The sequence below is a fragment of the Sinocyclocheilus grahami genome, unplaced genomic scaffold (assembly GCF_001515645.1).
Source record: "Sinocyclocheilus grahami isolate Dianchi unplaced genomic scaffold, SAMN03320097.WGS_v1.1 scaffold52.1, whole genome shotgun sequence".
NCBI lineage: Eukaryota > Metazoa > Chordata > Actinopteri > Cypriniformes > Cyprinidae > Sinocyclocheilus > Sinocyclocheilus grahami.
The window spans coordinates 509,823-531,320 of NW_015505231.1; the positions used below are offsets into that span (position 1 = coordinate 509,823).

At 37.4% G+C, this 21,498-nt stretch overlaps 2 protein-coding genes across 3 annotated transcripts in view; both read left to right on the forward strand.

Annotated features, from left to right (window-relative positions):
- Positions 1 to 9,143, forward strand: part of LOC107583299 (E3 ubiquitin-protein ligase SMURF2-like) — a 42,746-nt gene extending 33,603 nt beyond the window's left edge. Inside the window, exons 8-13 of the mRNA XM_016269477.1 lie at positions 945 to 1,103; positions 1,233 to 1,277; positions 5,346 to 5,544; positions 8,213 to 8,316; positions 8,699 to 8,813; positions 8,916 to 9,143. Coding sequence (XP_016124963.1) covers positions 945 to 1,103; positions 1,233 to 1,277; positions 5,346 to 5,544; positions 8,213 to 8,316; positions 8,699 to 8,813; positions 8,916 to 9,143 — 850 coding nt within the window. The remainder of the gene's footprint in view (positions 1 to 944; positions 1,104 to 1,232; positions 1,278 to 5,345; positions 5,545 to 8,212; positions 8,317 to 8,698; positions 8,814 to 8,915) is intronic.
- A 6,520-nt stretch (positions 9,144 to 15,663) lies between these two features.
- On the forward strand, positions 15,664 to 21,114 carry LOC107583258 (probable ATP-dependent RNA helicase DDX5). Of its 2 annotated transcripts, none has more exons than XM_016269412.1 (13): positions 15,664 to 15,834; positions 16,719 to 16,893; positions 16,998 to 17,094; positions 17,176 to 17,309; positions 17,409 to 17,474; positions 17,558 to 17,699; positions 17,790 to 17,950; positions 18,042 to 18,214; positions 18,315 to 18,425; positions 18,508 to 18,569; positions 19,131 to 19,190; positions 20,066 to 20,300; positions 20,430 to 20,528. In XM_016269412.1, exons 1-13 carry the CDS (start codon positions 15,794 to 15,796, stop codon positions 20,461 to 20,463), a joined length of 1,491 nt encoding a protein of 496 aa, XP_016124898.1. In that variant the 5' UTR covers positions 15,664 to 15,793; the 3' UTR covers positions 20,464 to 20,528. The 2 variants fall into 2 exon arrangements, with proteins under 2 accessions (XP_016124898.1, XP_016124897.1); XM_016269411.1 differs by having other exon boundaries at positions 15,666 to 15,834; positions 20,066 to 20,287; positions 20,430 to 21,114.
- Positions 21,115 to 21,498: the final 384 nt, after the last annotated feature.

Here is a 21,498-nt window from a genome sequence, read left to right on the forward strand (position 1 = left end):
AACATCCCTGAAGTTTGTTTTGTCTCATTTTTTTACTTTGTCTTTTTGATCTTTGTATTGTCTCTTTTCTCACTTTGTTCTTGTTGTTTTTTTGTCTTCCCCTCCACACGTTTACTCGAACTTCAGTCTGAGGAGCATGTTGAAATGTAGTTAAGCTATATGTTATTGCTATTTTATGAATACTAGTCATTTTCATTTCCACTAATATCATTTCCACTATCAAATCATGATTATCATGATACAAATTATTATTATTTTATATTAAAAATATATAGTGTTTTTTCATAATTTAAGTTATCTTAAAGACAAAGGTACAATCTTTATATAAAGAATTTAAAAATGTAAAAATGGTGAAAGTTTATTACGACTTGTAATAAACTTTCACCATTTTTTCACCACCAACTTTGACTTATACGACTTATATTTTTATTTAAATAATGCAAGCAGTGAATCCAATTTGATTTGTTGAATGAATATTTTCAAATGTGGATACATTTTATGTGTCCTACATATACAGTATAGAGAAAAGCAAAAAATAATAATTTTAATTAAATGATATTAAAAAAAATGTTTTTATTAAAAATCACCTCTATAACATGAAACTTAGTATGTTGCTGAATCATCCAGCGAAATAAGTAGAAATATATTCCAGATGTTTTTATGCACATTATGCTTCCCAAATGGCTCTGACATTGTCTTTGAAATACTGTACTTAATGTAATGATATTATAACTATAGAACATAAGTAGTATTATAATTAAGGTATCATAATAATTTATCATCTCAACAAGGAGAAAACTCCCGTTCTGTGTGCAAGAGCACATAAACAGCTTTAAAAAATCATAATATTAATAATATTATGATCATGTTAATTTAATGATTACAATAATCATAATATGTATAATTATATTCCTAATAATTAGTCTGCGCCTCTCTCCCTGCAGGGATCTCAGTAATGTGAATTGTGAGGAGTTGGGCCCATTGCCTCCAGGCTGGGAGATAAGAAACACAGCCACCGGACGAGTGTACTTTGTGGACCACAACAACCGGACCACACAATTCACAGACCCGCGTCTCTCCGCTAACCTGCACCTCGTCCTAAAGTGAGTCAGACTCAACCAGGTGCCATTTAACCTAGAAACCACTAAAGACAGGAACTAGCCGCACAATGTGCGTGACGCTGTGGTATTGCTGAAGTCTCATCCTGTCGCGTTTCACCTTTATTCCTACAGTCCCAGTCCGAATGGCTCCCGTGGTGCCGTTGAGGCTCAGAGCAGGTAAGGAATTAATTCGGACTCTCTGCAGTCGGAGCATTTTATCTCTGTTTTATTTGCGTGCGAGCTTGTGTGTGTCGTGTGAGCCAGAGGAATGCATTAATGGGGAGGGATCGAGTTTCTCTTTCCCTGTCCTGACAGATCAAAGGACGTGTCCCACATTCCGTCTTCCCACTTCATGTTCTTGCAGTAAGCAGAATATTCGGTGGAGTACGGATGAAATCTCACAAGTCTGGGAATATCAGTTCACGTAGGAGCTCGCAAATGAAGTATTGCACCTGTATAGTATCTTTTCACAATATGAAGCATCTACCTTTTAACCAGGATGTTTGAACTGGGGTAGATCAATATGGCTTTTTCAATTAGCATTGCCAATATTTAGACAATAATTTTAAAAAAAAAAGGAAAGTATGTACTGTAAAAAATTAGGGCTGTCAAACAATTGATTGTGAATCATCGCATCCAAAATTAAAAAAGTTTTTGTTTATATAATATATGTGTGTGTGTAATGTGTATATTTATAATACACACACATGCATGTATATACTTTAAAAATATGGATATGTGTATGTATATATTTTATATGTAAAGATAAATATTTTATATACAAATATAACATTTTTCTTAAATATGTACATGCATGTGTGTATTTACATACATAATATGTAATAATATACATAATAAATATACACAGTACACACACACATATTATGTGTAAACAAACTTTTTATTTTGAATGCGATTAATTGTTTGACAGCTCTGTTTGAAATTCAAACCTCTGTTAATCGACCAAGCAGGGATAATTATCACCCAAAAGGTATAAAATAGAGTAAAACAAATAAAGATAAGGTACGAATTTAAAAGATAACCAAGGTAATACTTTAAAAGATCAAGTTTAAGATAACAAATAAAGTCAGAGTAGTGAGAAAATATTACTCCTATAATAATTTAGCGTAATTTGTTTATGTATGAATTATCTATTAAATAATGTAAGCAGTGAAGCCAGTTTTCTTTTATTTTGTGGATAACATTTTAAAAATATTAATATTATATTTTAAAAATACAGTACTTGAAAAGAATAATATTTGAAAAAAACTTTTTTTTTTATAGATATATATATTTTATATTTTTTTACATATTTACCGGGTTAAATTGAGTAAACTTAATAGTACTACATAACATGTATGACTCAGACATGCATGATATGTATTAAAAAAAAGGAGGAAGAAAGAAAAACACAGTTACAAAAAAAATGATGTAAACATGCCTTTTTTCGTAGGTGGAAACAGTCTTCCATATAATGGAGCTAATCTTAAACTGACAAATAATGATCTATTGCTAGTTTTGATCAGCTGTTTGACAATAGTACTAGAGAGATTTAGTCATTTGATAATCCCTAATGAATATTTGTTTAGTAAGAGCTTGTAGCATTACAACTATGAGCATGTTTATGTTATGTTCATGACATTTAGGGCAACCAATTATCCTTTGAGAAAACACCCTAGCAGTCGCCATACGGTGTATATAGTAGTACAGTAAGAAACTGTTTTTAGTTGTTGTTTTTCACATAAATATGAGATTGTCCACCATTCACAGCAAGTCTGAAATGTACTGAAACTTTAGGCCAGCACACACTTAAATATTTCCAAAATGATTTTCTAAAATACAAAATCTCAATGAGCTATGAATATATTGCAGATAATAGAGCAACAAAAGTGTGCAATATACCACAATATAGCTTAGAATAATTATAAACTAGACAGAACCACAATATGTTAATGATTTAGATTTAGATTTTATATCGCATTGCCATGTTTTCCACACTGAGATACCAGACCTCAGTGCGAGCAGATCATTTGCATTGAGACGTCATCCGTCAAGTGAACGAACTGTCAAGGCGTTCCTGGCGCTGCAGTAGTCTCACTTTTAATCAGACAGATTATGTGAATATCTGTCGAAACATCTGCCTTTTATCAGCGCAGAAGATCTCACCTCTCTGTCATCAGGCAAAAATCCTCTCTGCTGTGTGCTTTCCTCTCAACCTTGATAGGTTTATGATCTCACGCTCAGTGGGTGATTTTAAGTGCGTGCTGGGAGCTTCGGGTGGGAGGGTGATTAGGGCTGTGCGTGTGTGCATGCTTCAGTTGCTGTCGTCTTTTGATGGATCCACCCTCTTGATCCACATCCAGCATTTCAAGGATCACTAATGGTCACTAATGGCAAAAAAAGAGATCCAAAAATGTGCCATCTGGGTGTTTCGGTAAATGACATGAAGCTTGTTATTCAAAAATATATGAAATATGCCATTTTTATAGATATTAATTGGAATACGTCTTATTTAATAAAAATGTTATTAAAAATATATTAAATATGCAATTCTTGTAGATATTAATTGGAATACATGTCTTATTTAATAAATATGTTATTCAGAAATATATTAAATATGCAATTCTTACAGATATTAACTGGAATATATGTCTTATGTAATAAAAATGTTTTCAAAAATATATTAAATATGCAATTCTTATAGATATTAACTGGAATATAAGTCTTATTTCATAAAAATGTTTTCAAAAATATATTAAATATGCAATTCTTATAGATATTAATTGGAATACATGTCTTATTTAATAAATATGTTATTCAGAAATATATTAAATATGCAATTCTTACAGATATTAACTGGAAAATATGTCTTATGTAATAAAAATGTTTTCAATTCAATTAATTTTGATTAAAATGTTTTATTAATTTTGGTATTTTTTTGTAGTCCTTAAAGAACAAAAACCTGGTCGTAATAGACATAATGACAGAATGATTCTATAATAACATACAAAAGTATCTTTAAAAGGCTTAAACTCTTGTAAAAATATATATCCGGCACAAGTTATTTGGTATAATCTTTATTGTTCTTTATTTTTAAATAATGTAAGTGTGAGCTAGATAAGAGTGAATAAAATAATAAAAAGAATATTTAATTTATTAATAAAATATTATTTATGAAATAATATTAAGATTTGAAAAACTTTTATCTACGTACATAAAAGTCATTGTCACATGACTGAAGCCATATGTTGTTCTATTTTATGATATTTTGCTCTTTTTTTACTAGGTCAAATGGATTAATGTTCATTATATTTGTAAAAATGATCATTATAACAAGAAAAAATGAAATTAATTCAACTGTACCTTTAAATATAAGCTTAAAACTGTTTGTTTGTTTGTTTTTAATTAATGATTAACGGGTATATAAATGTATTCAAGATATTCATTGAAGAATATTTATTGCTTATTTTCTTGATAGTTACTCTACTGCAGAAATCCTGCTGACATTTCTAAGAACTTGTTTTAAACTAAATTTCCCCTTTATATCTTCTCGGATATGCATATTTGTCATACCCATGCGTCAGAGGTAGGATAATGCACCTCAGGCTGTTTTTACAAAGCAGCAGTAAGAACCCATCTAGACTGATTGTGTTTACATTGATTCAGATTCAAACCAGATCTTAGAGCAGTTACTGTAAGCTCTCTAAACAGTGCATGAAGCAGGAAAACTGCAGGCAAAGAGAAGTGAGCTTCTGCGTGTCAAGGAAAGCGAACGGGTGGAAGGGAATATTTGAGGAATGTGGGTCACGTGCAGACAGAACGAGTGTAAGGAGCCGTGTCACATGAAGAAATATTAAAGAATGTGTCTCACTCCATCTTTATTTGTCTAGCACTGAAGATTTTGCTCATTTGTTTGCAGATGCTACATCGTTTGACATTGTGTAATTTAATGCAGTGACATTAAGTGTTCAGATTGAGCCGACTGTGTATTCAGCATTATATCAGTTCAGGACCGCGTTGGAGCTTGTGAAGTGAACTTGTGTCCTCACTTGATGTATTTGGAAGCTCTCTTTTTTGTCCGGTGCTGGCGTGACAGATACCTGTGAGTTGGCACTAAAAGGGCGACGCTGCTCTGGCATCGAGGTGAAGAAGGGGTCAGGCTGCAGTGTTTGTGTGCATGTTGACAGAACGTTTCATCTCATTTTATTACCCCCTTTCTCTTCTCCCCTTGCTCTTACTCCGCAGTCGTCCCGGACAGCTGAAGGAGCAGGCTCAGTCTGTCATGTCTCCCGGAAATCTCCCCGAGGACCCTGAATGTCTCACGGTGCCCAAGTATAAGCGAGATCTGGTGCAGAAACTGAAAATCCTGCGACAGGAGCTGTCCCAGCAGCAGCCGCAGGCGGGACACTGCCGTATCGAGGTCTCGCGTGAGGAGATCTTTGAGGTGAGGCCCTGGATTGTTTTACCTGCAGGAGGTTCATTTCAAATCTTTATTTATTAAAGAAATTCTTTTATTTAGCAAGGATGCGTTAAATTGATCCAGTGACAGTAAAATACATTTATAATGGTGCCCAAGTACAAGCGAGATCTGGTGCAGAAACTGAAAATCCTGCGACAGGAGCTGTCCCAGCAGCAGCCACAGGCGGGACACTGCCGTATCGAGGTCTCGCGTGAGGAGATCTTTGAGGTGAGGCCCTGGATTGTTTTACCTGCAGGAGGTTCATTTCAAATCTTTATTTATTAAAGAAATTCTTTTATTTAGCAAGGATGCGTTAAATTGATCCAGTGACAGTAAAATACATTTATAATGTTACAAAATATGTCTCTTTCAAATAAATTTTATTTTCCACATTTTATTCATCAAATACTCCTGAAAAAAATGTATTATGATTAAACATATTACGCAGCGCAGCTGTTTCCAAAATTGATGATAATCAGAAATGTTTCTTGAGCAGCAAATCATCATATTAGAGTGATTTCTGAAGGATCATGTGACTGAAGACTGGAGCAATGATCCTGAAAATTCAGCTTTGCCATCACATGAATAAATTACATTTTACAATATATTCAAATAGAATACAGGTATTTTAAATTGTTAATCATATTTCACAATATTACGTTTTTTTACTGTATTTTTGATCAAATAAATGCAGCCTTGGTGGCCATTTCACCATTTCGAGACACTTTAAAAATATATTTTTTTTAAACACAAAAACTTCTTTTTTTTTTATCTTACAGACCCTGTTGAAAAAAACAGCATATGCTGGTTAGGTATGTTTTGAAGTATGGCTGCTGGTTTGAGCTGGTTTAAGTTGGTTCTTAGCTGGCCATGTGCTGGTCCTAAGCAACTAGCTCCTGCTCAGGACCAGCTTAGGACCAGCACATGGCCAGCTTAAACCAGCTCAAACCAGCAGCCATGCTTCAAAACATACCTAACCAGCATATGCTGGATTTTACAACAGGGGACACATAACTTTTTGGTTTAGTTTAGTTTTGTTTATTACAACAGGGGACACATAACTTTTTGGTTTGGTTTAGTTTTGTTTATTACAACAGGGGACACATAACTTTTTGGTTTGGTTTGGTTTAGTTTAGTTTAGTTTAGTTTAGTTTAGGTTAGTTTAGGTTTTGGTTTTGTTTGTGTACTCCTCTCAACCAATCACAAAGCAGCAATATCCACATTGACTCTGTTGTTGTTTGAGGTTGTTAGTTTTACCAGTAACACCTGTCCGTCTGAATGAGCCTTTAATAGCGCTTAACAAGCCCAGAGGCCTGGTTAACCTTTACTGTGAGGGCCTTTGAGCTCTGCTGGATGTTACCCACAAGCTCTAAAGCATCAGTCATGACATTAAACTTCATTAGCATGCTGAGTTCAGCTAACGCGTGTGACTTGTACTGCACACGTTTCTGAGCCTCATCTCAGGCCTGCTGGAACAACATTTAGACCCCCCTTCTCTCTTAGCTCAGCTTGAAGTGATTTTTGGTCTGCACGTCTGTTTGTTCATCTGTTTTAGGGTGTTTATGGGTGTTGAGCTGGATGCACACAGACATTTCTGGATGCTGCATTCCAACATGTATCCCCACAGACAAGTCTGACCGTAAACAACGGATTATATGAACCCTTCGAATGAGTTTGGGTTCTTTTGAGTTTATTGGCAAGATCATAAGATGACAGATCAACTGTAGTAAATTGACGCATCTCCAAGGGCTGGTTGCAGCGTAAATGGCTTAACTTAAGCAATGAAGATTTGAGTGATGCATTTAACACAGTTGAAATGTATCTTGTGGAATCAAATCAAATGAAACTTGCTATCAAAGGATTTACAGAAAACAGAATTACGATCAGGTGGGAAAAAATAGCAGGTTATTTGGATCAGTTTATGTTTTCAATGAAGAAATTTGCCAGTCCATTTTATGTAGAGCAGTTTGAGCAGTTTCCATTTTAAACTATTTAACTAAAATAATTTACTATTTATTTGATTATAATAAATTTTTTCTCTGATTAGTTTTAGATACCATTCTTTAATATTATTGATATATTTTTAAGAATTTATAATAATTAGATTTTTTTTGTTTTGTGCATATACCAGGCTTATTATAGTCAAACAAAACTAAAACCACAAAATAAATGTTTGTTGCCTCAAACGTTAACTGAAATAAAACACTTAAACTTATTTTATTTCAGCTAGTTGCCAAGGAAACATTTTTATTTAGTTTAACTTAATGTACTAAAATAATTAAAAATCAAATAATTAAAAAAATAATTAATCAAAATATAATATATATATATATATCTATATAGTCATTAAAATAGTTTAAATAAAATAATAAAAATGAGAAGAACACGCACCAAAATTACTAAAACTAAAATAAAAATGAAAACAAAAAACTTATTAATAAAAACAGGCACATACTCAAAGAACATTGTTTATTACACTTGACGGATATTTAAAGCTAAATAAGTCTGAAACTAGTTTGTCAAACTAGTTACTATGCCCTTAGTGTGGACTTGTCATCTTAATTGAATTATGACCATACGGATGACTTGCATTCTTATGACCTTTCTGTGATCTTTCTTACATTTCAACACCACATCTCCGCTGTTTCCTCAGGAATCATACCGGCAGGTGATGAAGATGAGGCCGAAGGACCTGTGGAAGAGGTTGATGGTCAAGTTCAGAGGAGAGGAAGGTCTCGACTATGGTGGAGTTGCTAGGTATGAGACACAAAACCTAAAGCTGAGCATGAAATCAAAATTGGCCCCGATTTCTTACTTAAGACATTTATTGTGAATGATTCATCTGTGAACATTATTCAACAGCAAAACACGTCTTTGTAATTTGGAGGAAAATGTACATTTCAATAATATGTAGCTTTCTCCACTTTCTTGAACCATACATTTTTGAATGATATCCTATTACACTAATAAATGTATTCAAATAGGGAAGTAAAGTGGGTTATGAGTGCAGTTTCCTGCTGTCTTTTAACACTTGTGTGTCCATCTAGTGGTAGAACTAGAGTATAACAGTGTCAAAGTGGGCCATCATCGACTGAATGTCTGTCAGTAATTTGTGCCATTGCGTGTGTTTGTGTCATAGGGAGTGGTTGTACTTGCTGTCGCATGAGATGTTAAATCCATACTACGGACTGTTCCAGTATTCACGAGATGACATCTACACGCTACAGATCAACCCGGACTCTGCCGTCAATCCGGTAAGTGGACCTGGATCTTCCTCACGAGCTTCCCATTTACTCCGACAAATGCTAGTATGTTCCAAAAAACACTCATCTCTTTTTATTTGTTTATGTTTTTAGGAGCATTTGTCTTATTTCCACTTTGTGGGGAGGATTATGGGAATGGCTGTTTTCCACGGGCACTACATAGACGGAGGCTTCACTCTGCCCTTCTACAAGCAGTTGCTGGGGAAACCCATCACTCTGGACGACATGGAGTCAGTGGATCCAGATCTCCACAACAGCCTCGTCTGGATCCTGTCAGTGTGCTTTATACATCCATCTATAGCACTGTATTATATAATGTAATACAGTTATTACTCTGCCTGTATTTTCAGCAAAAGAGTGTCTGGAATGGTAAATGATAATATGTATATAATATAATAATAGCAATAGCGTCTATATATATATATATTAGGGTTGTGACACGGTACATGTATTCGTCCCGAACCGTCACAGTTCGGTTCATGCAGTCAGACGACGAATACAGTCAGTCATAGGCGATCAATCCAAATCCAAAGCACCGCTAACCGTCACAACAGGAAAGAGCAGAGGAAGAGACGATCTACGCACCAACCCAAAACAAGAATGTTCAGATGGAATGCCGGCTATAAATCAGAACCGGTTTTTAGTTTTATTTTGGCCGATCTCTATTCCAGAATTGCACACAAGCTGCACTGCAATCATTTCCCAAAATGTAATTTGTGTGGAATTTTTATGAGGTCTGTAAAAAGGAGAAAATACTGTATCAGGCAGATCAAGCTCACTGTTCGCGATGCTCGAATTATAGGAGGACAAATATGTGGGGGTTTATATGAATGTATCTCTGAGAGGAGCTGACCGTCTTCAATGGCATTTTCTTTTCCTCTTACCACCATATAATGCATATTAAAAATAGTTTTTATAAGCGCAGCTGCTTTGTTTACAGCGGTAACCAAGGAAACGCTGTATTTCTGCTGTTCCTTAAGCGCCACCTGCTGTCAGAGAATAAATCTGCAGTTTCATTCAGTCCGTCTGCTGTTTTTGTTTTGTGCAGGTGTCTTATGTAGCATAATTTCACAAATCTAAAGTCAGACCATTCTGTTTTTGCTTTAAATCTTGAAATTATATAATCTAAGTCAAATCAAAAACAACTGCTCATGCTACATGTATGTAGCACTACTGTCTTTTCAAAATAAAAAAAAAATAAAAAATCCTGATGTACCGAACTTGTATCAAACCGTGACCCCAAAACCGAGATACGTACCGAAACGTGATTTCTGTATACCGTTACACCCCTAATATATATATATATATATATACATACATGCTATTGTTAGTGCTATTACAACATAGACATATCATGTATCATTCCAGACACTCTTTTGCTGAAAATACAGGTGTGTGTGCATATGTGTATATATATATATATATATGTGTGTGTGTATCCAGACTGAGAGGCATCTGTAAAAATCTGATTGGAATCACATTTCAAACTACCTTCAAATGTGGTTTGAATCAGATTTGAGGGGGAAAAAAAATCTAATTTGCATGTTTTTTTGCTGTCTAGACTTTCAAAAACCCATCTGGATATAACATCTGGATATGCAAAAAAAAATCTGATTTTTTTTTCTGGCAGTCTGAACATACCCTAAGTGTCTTGTTCGTGTTTTTTGCGCAGGCTGTATGTGAACTGGCGGTTCCTGAGGGGCATCGAGGCTCAGTTCCTGGCCCTGCAGAAAGGCTTTAATGAGGTCATCCCACAGCACCTACTCAAGGCGTTTGATGAGAAAGAGTTGGAGGTATGAAAACTTACTTCAAGAAACATAAATCCACTTCAACCAGGCAATCGACTTGATTTCTTAGTCTCGATAAATGTGTAAAAGGGCATATTTCATTTGCTATATCAGAGCATGGCTAATGATTCAAGTGTGTCTCAATTTCAGCTTATTGTGTGTGGACTCGGGAAGATCGACATCAACGACTTCTTATGCACACCCCTTCAAGTAAAGTGTTACCCACATTTCTATAGACTAGTTATCAACCAATATGGTTTTTTCAAAGGACAGTGCCAATATTTAGAGAGCAGTGTAGTCAACAGTCAGTATAATGCAATGCATATATATATACATATATATATACACTAGGGCTGCATGATAAATCGCATGCAATATTTAATGCGCATCTTGTCAGTAAAGCCATTCTGTAACATATTCATGACATGTGTCATGTCATGATTATGAAGGTGTCATGTCAGTCTTATGCACACCCCTTCAAGTAAAGTGTTACCCACATTTCTATAGACTAGTTATCAACCAATATGGTTTTTTCAAAGGACAGTGCCAATATTTAGAGAGCAGTGTAGTCAACAGTCAGTATAATGCAATGTATATATATATATACATATATATACACTAGGGCTGCATGATAAATCGCATGCAATATTTAACGCGCATCTTGTCAGTAAAGCCATTCTGTAATCTGGTAAAGCCCGCACGTGATGGAGATTTACCGCTGATTACAGAACCGGCTTTACTGACAAGATGCGCATTAAATATCACATGCGATTTATCGTGCAGCCCTAATATACACACACATTCACAATATACTGTATGACTGATATTGCACAATTTAATTAGAGAACTTAATTTAAGTGTATTTATATTTAAAATATTATACACTACCTTTAAAATGTTAGAAGAAAATGAATACTTAAAATTCATTATTGATATAAATATTATATAAATATATATAGTATAGATATGCACTTTTGTATTTCTATTTTTCATTTTATGATATTATTTCCTTTTATTAAATTACAGAAATATTTAAAATATTATTTACTCTTTTTGTAAAAGAAAATAAACTATTACTTTTATTCAGCAAATGTACATTCAACTGTTTAAAAGTGTCCATAGATACTTTTGTAGTGTTATAGAAGATTTCTGTTTTAATTAAATGCTATTCTTTTGAAATTTCTGTTCATGAAATAATGCTGAAAAACTCTGTTTCCACAAACATATTAAGAAGTGTTTTCAACATTAATAATAATACAAATGTTTCTTGAACACAAAAGCAGCATATTATTATGATTTCCTAGGATCATGTGACACTGAAGACTGGAGTAATAATATTTCACAATATTACTGTTTTTACTGTACTTTCATCAAATAAATGCAGCCTTGGTGAGCATAACAGACTTTTAACCAACCCCAATATTTTTTGAACGGTAGTGTATATATGTGTATATTTTAAAACAGAAAAAGTGCATTATGTGCTAACAAAGCAGCAAGGAACAGCTAATGCTTGTTAAATGGTTACCAATATACTAATAATAATAAGATACAACAGTCAAACATTAGCCAATTAATCAGGCTATCACTAGTACAAACCATTTTCTGCACTAATTCACCACTATTCATTTCTTTCTAATTTCGCCTCAGCTTCAACCGTATCGACATTCCTCCGTACGAGGGCTACGACAAACTCTACGACAAGCTGCTGACGGCCATTGAGGAGACCTGCGGCTTTGCTGTGGAATGATCGTCCGCCGCCGGCGCTCGCAGAGGAACCTTTCTCCAGGCGGGACAGACCTGTCAGTCAGCCGGCAGACGTGTGGGCCTCACGAGGGGCTGAGGAAGGGTGGATTATACCGCAGCACTCCACACCTGATGCTGCTATACACATCTTTCTGCATTATTTGAAACGAAGAGAAGAAAACAACGTATCTTTTCAGCTGCTAGTAACTCTTTTACTTACTATTTTGGAACCTCCTCTTCCTCTTTTTGTTTTTAAGTCCATACGTTAATTTTTTAGCATTAAGACAGCATATTAACAGTATTTCATGTAGCATTTTCACAGACTAGACTTTAGGAGAGGCCGGACTTTAGAGGGGCACGCAGAACTAGAGCGCGCCGGCATGAGCTAACGCAGAAGCACTACTGTCCTTACCGAAGACTAGACGAGAGGAAGACGCAAACGTCAACAAAAGACTAAGTTTGTCATTTGGGACCTGCACAGGGTGCTGATCTTTGGCCCGCTCGGACCTTAGTAAGCCACGAGATGAATTCCTTTCGATCAGGGAACTCGGCTCCGCTGGCCTCTTCTGGGCTGCCCTACACCAGACACCATCTTGACTACCTGTGCTCCATTCCTCAAGACTGGTGTCGTCCGCAGTCGGACTTATAAGCTTGTTGAAAGTGAATGAACGAATACATGAATTATTTGGTAGGTAGGTAGGTAGGTAGTCTAGCTTTATTTTTATATGAGAGGCGTGAGAGGACGAGGTTAAAGGAGTAAAACTATACAGATATAATATATTGGCATAGTCGCAGGAACCGTTGCCGATGTTTCCAGAGCAGAAAATGAAGTTGAGCCCATTGAAATGGCTTCAGTGAGGCTGGCTTTGGCTTGCTTTGAATGTTCAAATTCCATCTTTTTTTTTTAGAAAAATTGTGAAGAAAAACAATTGAATATGTTGCATTACTGGTGTCAACTTTTTGGTAAACTGTATTCTAATCTGTCTCCGATGTCAATCGAACCCTTTAATAGATTTAAATATGATGCATATGTATGAGCATGTTAATGAGATGTGAAGTGTCTTCCATTTCATATCTTCCCATTATATTGTTACCATTTATTTTCTGAGCCTGTTTTTTATTAGAATTATTATTATTTCCTAAAAGAAGAAATGCAACTGTTTACCCGTTCATGGAAATCAAGGGAGAGAAGTGTCCATATTGTTATTTTTGTAATTTATTAGTAACCCATTGTAGTACCAATTTACTGAATTGTTTTACCATCACAAATGTCACTGGCCTTCAGTGAGCGTTACAGACGAACTGAAAGGAGGATCGCTGTACTAAAGAACAAGAAACAATTCTATCTTTTATAGAAATACATCAGCTTTAGGTGTAAATCTAGCAGAAAACAATAAAAGCATGTCTCGTGTGCTCTTTGTAAGCCTCCGAAATGCACAGCTTGAAACCCTGTTCCTTCAGGATTATTAAAAGAAACTGCATAAATAAACAAATGCGGTTTTATATATATATATATATATATAAATATATATATATATATTGTTGAATGTTTCTGAGATGCTGCCTGTCTATAGCAATCCTCTATGACCATGGACTGTTGTTAAGAGTTTGCATACGCTGAAAATGAGCTACACATCTTTTGTTACTTTTTTTATAAATTTGAGTGTGAAAGAAGGTGAAAAAAAACAAAACAAAATAAAAAAAAAGCCTCTGGATGGGTCAGTTAAATATTCGGGGATGGTGCTTTGTATAGTTATAGAATATTGTTCATATATGTGGGTCACTGACTGTCATTTATCTTTAATTTAATTAGATTTGAAAGAAAAAAAATACAATTTGCACACACACACACACACTATATAATGGCTGTACATAATAGGCAAAAATATATATATTTACCAAACTCTTTATAGACTGAATGATTATATGTTTCATTTAAATCTGGTGCACACATAAAGATCTCTTCGTCTTCTCTTCTTTTAGCATTTTTTATTTGTATAGTTAAATAGACCTCCAGATGGACTGGATGCCCTGTTGATTTTAGGCTTTGAGAGGGTCGTTCCTTTACCGCATGATTTACTAGCAACACTTTTAACTTTCATAGCTGACCAGTGCAATTTGCTAAATGTAACACGCACTATCATTTTTTGTAAGAGTGTTTTATTTTTGTGTGTAATTAGATCTGATTAAACGTGCCTTCCTGATGGGATCACTGTGGTTGCCTGCTTCTGTATGACTGTCCAAATAATCCATAAAATATATTTTTTTTCATTGATATATCAACCATTTCAGTGATTGAGTTAAAGAGGGGATCATTTCCATCACTGTGATTCTGTGTTTTAATGGGTTACATCTTTGATGCATCATGTATTTACCATATTCTTGCAAACTTGATTGCAAATGCATTAGATTCAATAGTGTGGCAAAAGAGTATCACAGTGCTTCACAATCCTTTTGTGACACCAAGGTGGGCTGTTAAGCATCATCTTGGAACAAAGGTGGCAGATGCCCCTATTCGAATAAGAAAGAATTTGTTCTCGCTCTCTTGAAAAGTGGGGGTAGGTGAAAATATTCCCCTTTTAACAAGTTTTCTAGGTGTCAGACTCCGTTTGACCAAATCTAAAGACAGTATGGGAACTTTTCACTACATAGAAGTGTACTCCATTACTTAAATGACCGGTCACAAGTTTGAACATTCATGCTATGTTTTTACTTTCTACACACATTTGAGTCATCAAAACTATGAAATAACACATGGAATGTTTTAAAAGACCAAAAAAGCTCAAACGTATGTGAACTATGATATATGTGAGCCTTTTCTTTATCTAGATTGCAGCTCCCGCTTTGTTCATTCTCTCAACAGCTATAATTATAAATAAATACATTTAAATTATTTTAGAAATCTATATTAGTCCACAAAACCGCTTTAGGAATTTGTCGTCCTAAAACCTCGAATAGAATTAGCATTTTCAAACCACTGGAGAATCTCATAGGTTTCTAAACGAGCAGTTTTGGGTTTATAAATAAGATAAATGTATAAATAACTCTGTGGTTATGGCTTATTAGATCCAAAGGCAAAATTTAGCTTTGTCATAGCACTGTTCACTAATGCAAAAAAAGTGCGATCATACTGCCTTTTTCGGGGGGCATGTCCCATGGTATTATTTTCAGTTCAATATAAATACAATGAGATATTAATATACATCATCTGATAGTATCTTATCATAGGATTCAACAACAGCCATTAATCTCCAAACGCGCATGCGCGGCGCCCGGGCGTCACAAAGACGTCAGCGGTTTTCCGGAAGTCACTTCCTCTTCCTATAAATCCGTCGAGTTCACGCTGTGCTCGACGTTCACAAGCACCATCTCTGCGCGGTACTGAAGAAAAAAAAAAACGTCCGATTATTTAATTTTTAATTTATAATTTCGGAGTACGATATGCCTGGCTATTCAGACAGAGACCGCGGTCGTGACAGAGGGTAAGATGGTTGTTGTTTTCCCCTTGGGAGAATTGTGATCATTTCAAATATTAATCGATGCGATTTTCGTAATGAAGTGGCCGTTGATCGGTTGTTTTTACCGACGAAGCGAATCATTTCGCTATCGTGTTTGTTGTGAGATCAAGTTTAATCGCGGGTGTTGGGCTATTAGGCGGAGGAGTAGGTGCGCATCCGTTTACACGACAGAAATCGTGCGGGGAGAAGTGTGTCTGTTATTCTAACGTGTAAAACTCTTCTTAAACGTCGAAAAAGTCGCGTTTAATTGGAATTCGACAAATTTCGTCGATTTCTGTCGTTTAAAGGCTCCGTCGGCCCATGTGGCTGTGAAATTGTAAAATGCCGGCCGGGTTTTTCCTCTTTGTCTCCTGCTGGCAGGAAAGAAAATGGCAGCGACGTTAAACGTGGCGCAGACAAGAACTCCCGATGTGACTCGAAACCTGAGCTTTTCTCATCTATTATGCAGACCTTTTGAGTTTCGCTTAAGTTACCTTGTGTTGTTTTTGTTTGAGGATGGGTAACGTTACATTAGTACATGTACCATGTTTTTTAGACACGTTAAACCAATGATATGCGACAGCTGTATAGTGTTTATCCGAAATGTAATAACAATGCTATCCGACACGTTATTGTACTATGATGCTACCAATGTTTTGGATTGTAAGTGTTCTCATTTCTTAGTTTTTTGGGTTCTTTTAATGTTGTTCCCACCAAACCTCTTAAATGGTGTGAATCACACTTGAACTGCAGTGTTAGTACCGTGGCAATGCCGCTATTTCGTTACTTTTGACCTATATACACCGAAATGCTGGCCAACTAATTGTCATTGAGCCTTAATATTGTAAAATGTCTGGTTTATCTGCTAGTAGTTACAGCAGTGGTCCCCCACGCTTTGGAGGCAGCAGAGGTGGGCCTCCTCAGGGCAAGAAGTTTGGGAATCCCGGTGAGCGTCTGCGGAAAAAACACTGGAACCTGGATGAGCTCCCCAAGTTTGAGAAGAACTTCTACCAGGAGCATCCTGAAGTTGCTCGGAGGTCACCTGTAAGTGTACTCGCAATGCAGTTGGGAGTGTGTGGGTTTTCTGTTTCTTGTCATTTCGAGTTTTTAAAGATGTTGTCGTTTTTATTTTATTTTTTTTATTGCAGCAAGATGTTGAACACTACAGGAGAAGCAAGGAGATCACGGTGAAGGGTCGAGACTGTCCCAAACCCATTGTGAAGTTCCATGAAGCGAACTTTCCAAGTAGGTTAATCGCAGTGTTTTATTTTAATATTGAGCTCTGCAAGGTTAAACTGGTGGGTTTATTTATTTATTTTTTTAAAGATTACGTGATGGATGTGATCAGTAAACAGAACTGGACTGATCCAACTCCCATCCAAGCTCAGGGGTGGCCAGTTGCACTGAGTGGCAAAGATATGGTTGGCATTGCACAGACCGGCTCTGGAAAAACGCTCTCGGTATGATGCTTTTCAACCATTCTGGTGTAAACTGTCTGGCTGTGACTCATTTGAACTGGTTTTAATTAATCTTTTTTTTTTTTTTTTTTTTTCTTTCAGTATCTGCTTCCTGCTATTGTTCACATAAACCACCAACCATTCCTGGAGCGTGGAGATGGTCCAATTGTGAGTTCAACAACCGGTCAAATATAAATCTCCATCTTTGTCTTAAAATCAGCGGTTTAATCAGATGGTTTTCATCCCTTTAGTGCTTGGTGTTGGCTCCCACCCGTGAATTGGCACAGCAGGTCCAGCAGGTGGCGGCAGAGTACGGCAAAGCTTCTCGTCTCAAGTCAACCTGCATCTATGGAGGTGCTCCCAAAGGACCACAGATCCGGGACCTGGAAAGGGGTACGAGTGGAACAAAGCTCGAATCTCTTTGAAATGCTTTTTTTTTAGTTGTTTGGTAAAATGTCTGACTTTTCCATCGCTCCATCTCAGGTGTCGAGATTTGTATCGCCACACCCGGAAGACTTATCGATTTCCTTGAAGCTGGAAAGACAAATCTGGGCAGATGCACATATCTTGTGCTTGACGAAGCTGACAGGATGCTTGACATGGGGTTTGAACCTCAGATTCGAAAAATCTTGGACCAAATTAGAGTATGCATTGTTTTCGTTGAGTTACACAATTCAAATGTGCGATTTTCTTTAAAAAAAAAATGTAAAGAATTTTTACCGTTTCCTCCTGTAGCCGGACCGACAGACTCTCATGTGGAGCGCTACGTGGCCCAAAGAGGTGAGGCAGCTGGCTGAGGACTTCCTGAAGGACTATGTACAGATCAACGTCGGTGCTCTGCAGCTCAGCGCCAACCACAACATCCTACAGATTGTCGACGTTTGCAATGACGGCGAAAAGGAAGACAAGTGAGTGCTGGGGACATTAAAAGTTTGATTTCGTTGATTGTGTCAGGGAACGCATGACAACGAACGGTTTTTTTTATTTTGTTTTTTTTTTCCCCCCCAGACTGATGCGCCTGCTGGAGGAAATCATGAGTGAGAAGGAGAACAAGACCATTATTTTTGTGGAGACCAAGAAAAGGTGTGACGATCTCACCAGGAGGATGCGTAGGGATGGGTAAGATGACCTGCTTTGCTGTGTCATGATTGCTTTGTTTGCATCTGAAATGGAGGCATTTCATTGGCTTTTCCTGTTGCAGGTGGCCAGCAATGGGCATCCATGGAGACAAGAGCCAGCAGGAAAGAGACTGGGTGCTCAATGGTATGTGTTCACCTAGAAGGTCTTAGCTCATCGATGCCGTTTTGGTTAATTCGCACGATTTGACTCTTTCCTACCTCAACAGAATTCAAATACGGCAAAGCGCCCATCCTCATTGCCACAGATGTTGCCTCAGACATTAAAAGTTTGATTTCGTTGATTGTGTCAGGGAACGCATGACAACGAACGGTTTTTTTTATTTTGTTTTTTTTTCCCCCCCCAGACTGATGCGCCTGCTGGAGGAAATCATGAGTGAGAAGGAGAACAAGACCATTATTTTTGTGGAGACCAAGAAAAGGTGTGACGATCTCACCAGGAGGATGCGTAGGGATGGGTAAGATGACCTGCTTTGCTTCACTGTCATGGTTTCTTTCGTTTGGGTCTGAAATGGAGGGAATTCATTGGATTTTCCTGTTGCAGGTGGCCAGCAATGGGCATCCATGGAGACAAGAGCCAGCAGGAAAGAGACTGGGTGCTCAATGGTATGTGTTCACCTAGAAGGTCTTAGCTCATCGATGCCGTTTTGGTTAATTCGCACGATTTGACTCTTTCCTACCTCAACAGAATTCAAATACGGCAAAGCGCCCATCCTCATTGCCACAGATGTTGCCTCCAGAGGACTAGGTTTGTTCCTTCTTAATCTGTCCTTTTATCACTTCATATTGTTTACTATACTATACAGTTCTGCCGTTTCCTTTTAACTGCTGTGCCTTTCTGAGCCCCTCTCACCTGAAGGTGGAGTCTTGGAGGCAGGACCTTGGCATGACGCGTCCAGGTTCACCAGGAGGGGGTAAGGAGCTCCTCTGTGGAGTTCTACTTGTCTGCCAGCCAATCAAATTGCATTCAGAGGTGTTCGGAGCTCTGTGATTGGGGTGTAATCCAAGGGGCGGCATACCACGGAGGAGTGCGGTGCCGTTGAGTGGTTGCACTTGCGTCCTGCTCTCATCTGCTCTCGCGCAACAGCTTGACCTGTTGAACTTTTAAGTTTAAGGACTGGGAGTTTTCTCCAAAGGAAGTGTGCTTTATGAAAATTTAGGCGGTTTTCTGTCGAGAGCAGTTGCTTTAATCTACATGCCTCCACACTGAATGCGATTACCCGGCTGGTCGATGTGTGCCCTCCTTTTGCTGGCTTCAGTCATGTCGAGTCCTGCCAAAGAGAGTCATATTTTTCTTTCAAGTGAGCACCGGTTGGTTGGAAATCTTGCGTCAGCCTTAAATTTAAGACCCTTAATCGGTCTCGTTTTTGAGCGAGTTGTCTTGGCAAGATGCAGCAGTTTGTCCTGTCGCTTTTAATAGAGGACATTGTAAATTGTCATTTGGATCCTTAAAGTCCTGGGTTTTTTTTTTTTTTTTTTTTAAACCATCCTTTCCTCAGCATGGTAAGTCGATGACCTATCGTTCATTGTTTCCCTTGCTAACGCCTCCTATCCTCGCTGCTATGGCGGTGTGCACCCGCACTCCTCTACTCCTGCCATGGCGCGTCCATTTTCTCTTAACAGATGTGGAGGACGTCAAATTTGTCATTAACTATGACTACCCCAACAATTCCGAGGACTACATTCACCGCATTGGCCGTACGGCTCGCAGTCAGAAAACCGGCACTGCCTACACTTTCTTTACGCCCAACAACATGAAACAGGCTCACGACCTCGTCTCGGTCCTCCGTGAGGCCAACCAAGCCATAAACCCCAAGCTCATCCAAATGGCCGAAGACAGAGGAGGTAAATCCAATTGGTGAGATACAAGAGCTGTGCTTTACCCTCAGCCTGTTTTGTCCTTCATAATCTCTCTTTAAGGGTACGGCTTTTTTACTTGGTTCTGATCTGTTTGTGAATCCCGGGTTAACTCCGGTTTCTCTTCCAGGTCGTTCAAGGGGAGGTCGAGGTGGAGGGTTTAGGGATGACCGTCGGGATCGCCACTCTGGCGGCAGGCGGGACTTCAACAGCTACGGCCAGGACAACCGCAACGGTGACTCTTACGGGCAGAAGAAGGTGTTTGGAAACAAAACTCAAAACGGATCTAGCGGTTACAATAGCGGCACCAGTAGCAGCTTTAGCGGGGGTTACAGCAATAACGGACAGGGTAACTTCGGCAATCAGTCTGGTGGGTACGGAAACCAAGGTTATCAGAACCAGCAGTTTGCTCCCAACCAAGGGGCTGTCCAGAACGGCATGAACCACCCTCCACCGTTCCCCTTCAACCCCCAACAGATGCCACAGTCCATTCCGTTCCCCATGGCCCCACCTGCGTTCCCTCAGTAAACCCAGTTTCATTTGCTAATCTATAACTGTTCCGTTATTGTAACTTTTTCTTCAGAGCAGGTTGTAAAATGTACATGCCGTCACAAGCGTCCCAGAGTCTGCGGTGCAGGATTTTTTTTTTTTTTTTTTTCCCCTTTTTACGGTAGATGCGTCTTATTTTTATTTTATTATTTTTTTTTTAGTAACTTAAAGTTATTTTGTACTATAGAGTTAAGGATCAACACTTGTAAAAATGTCACGGGCCATTCATGGCCATTGCATGGTCCTCAAATAAAATATTAAAAGTGTCTTTTGTGTCTGTCTGTTTGTGAGTAGAAGTTGCAGCTACTAATTCTGAATATGAATGCATCTTATATTGCTTTCTTATATGTATTATATCAATGCAGGAGAGCAAAGACTTCTGTGTGTTGGTAATTATAACTGCTGTGGGTGCTGAATATTATTGGAATGAAGTCTTTTAAATGCATCTTTAAAATCACTTGTTTATAGTAATGGCACCAATCTTAAGTGGCTATTTAAGTTTACTCAATTCTGTATTATGTACTGTATACTTGTATTGATTGTTTAACAGCTGTATTTCTCTACTGGGTCATTAAAAAATGACTTGCAAAGAGCTTTTAACTCCTCTTTATCTTCCGTTTACGAAAACAAATTTTACAGACACCAAAATG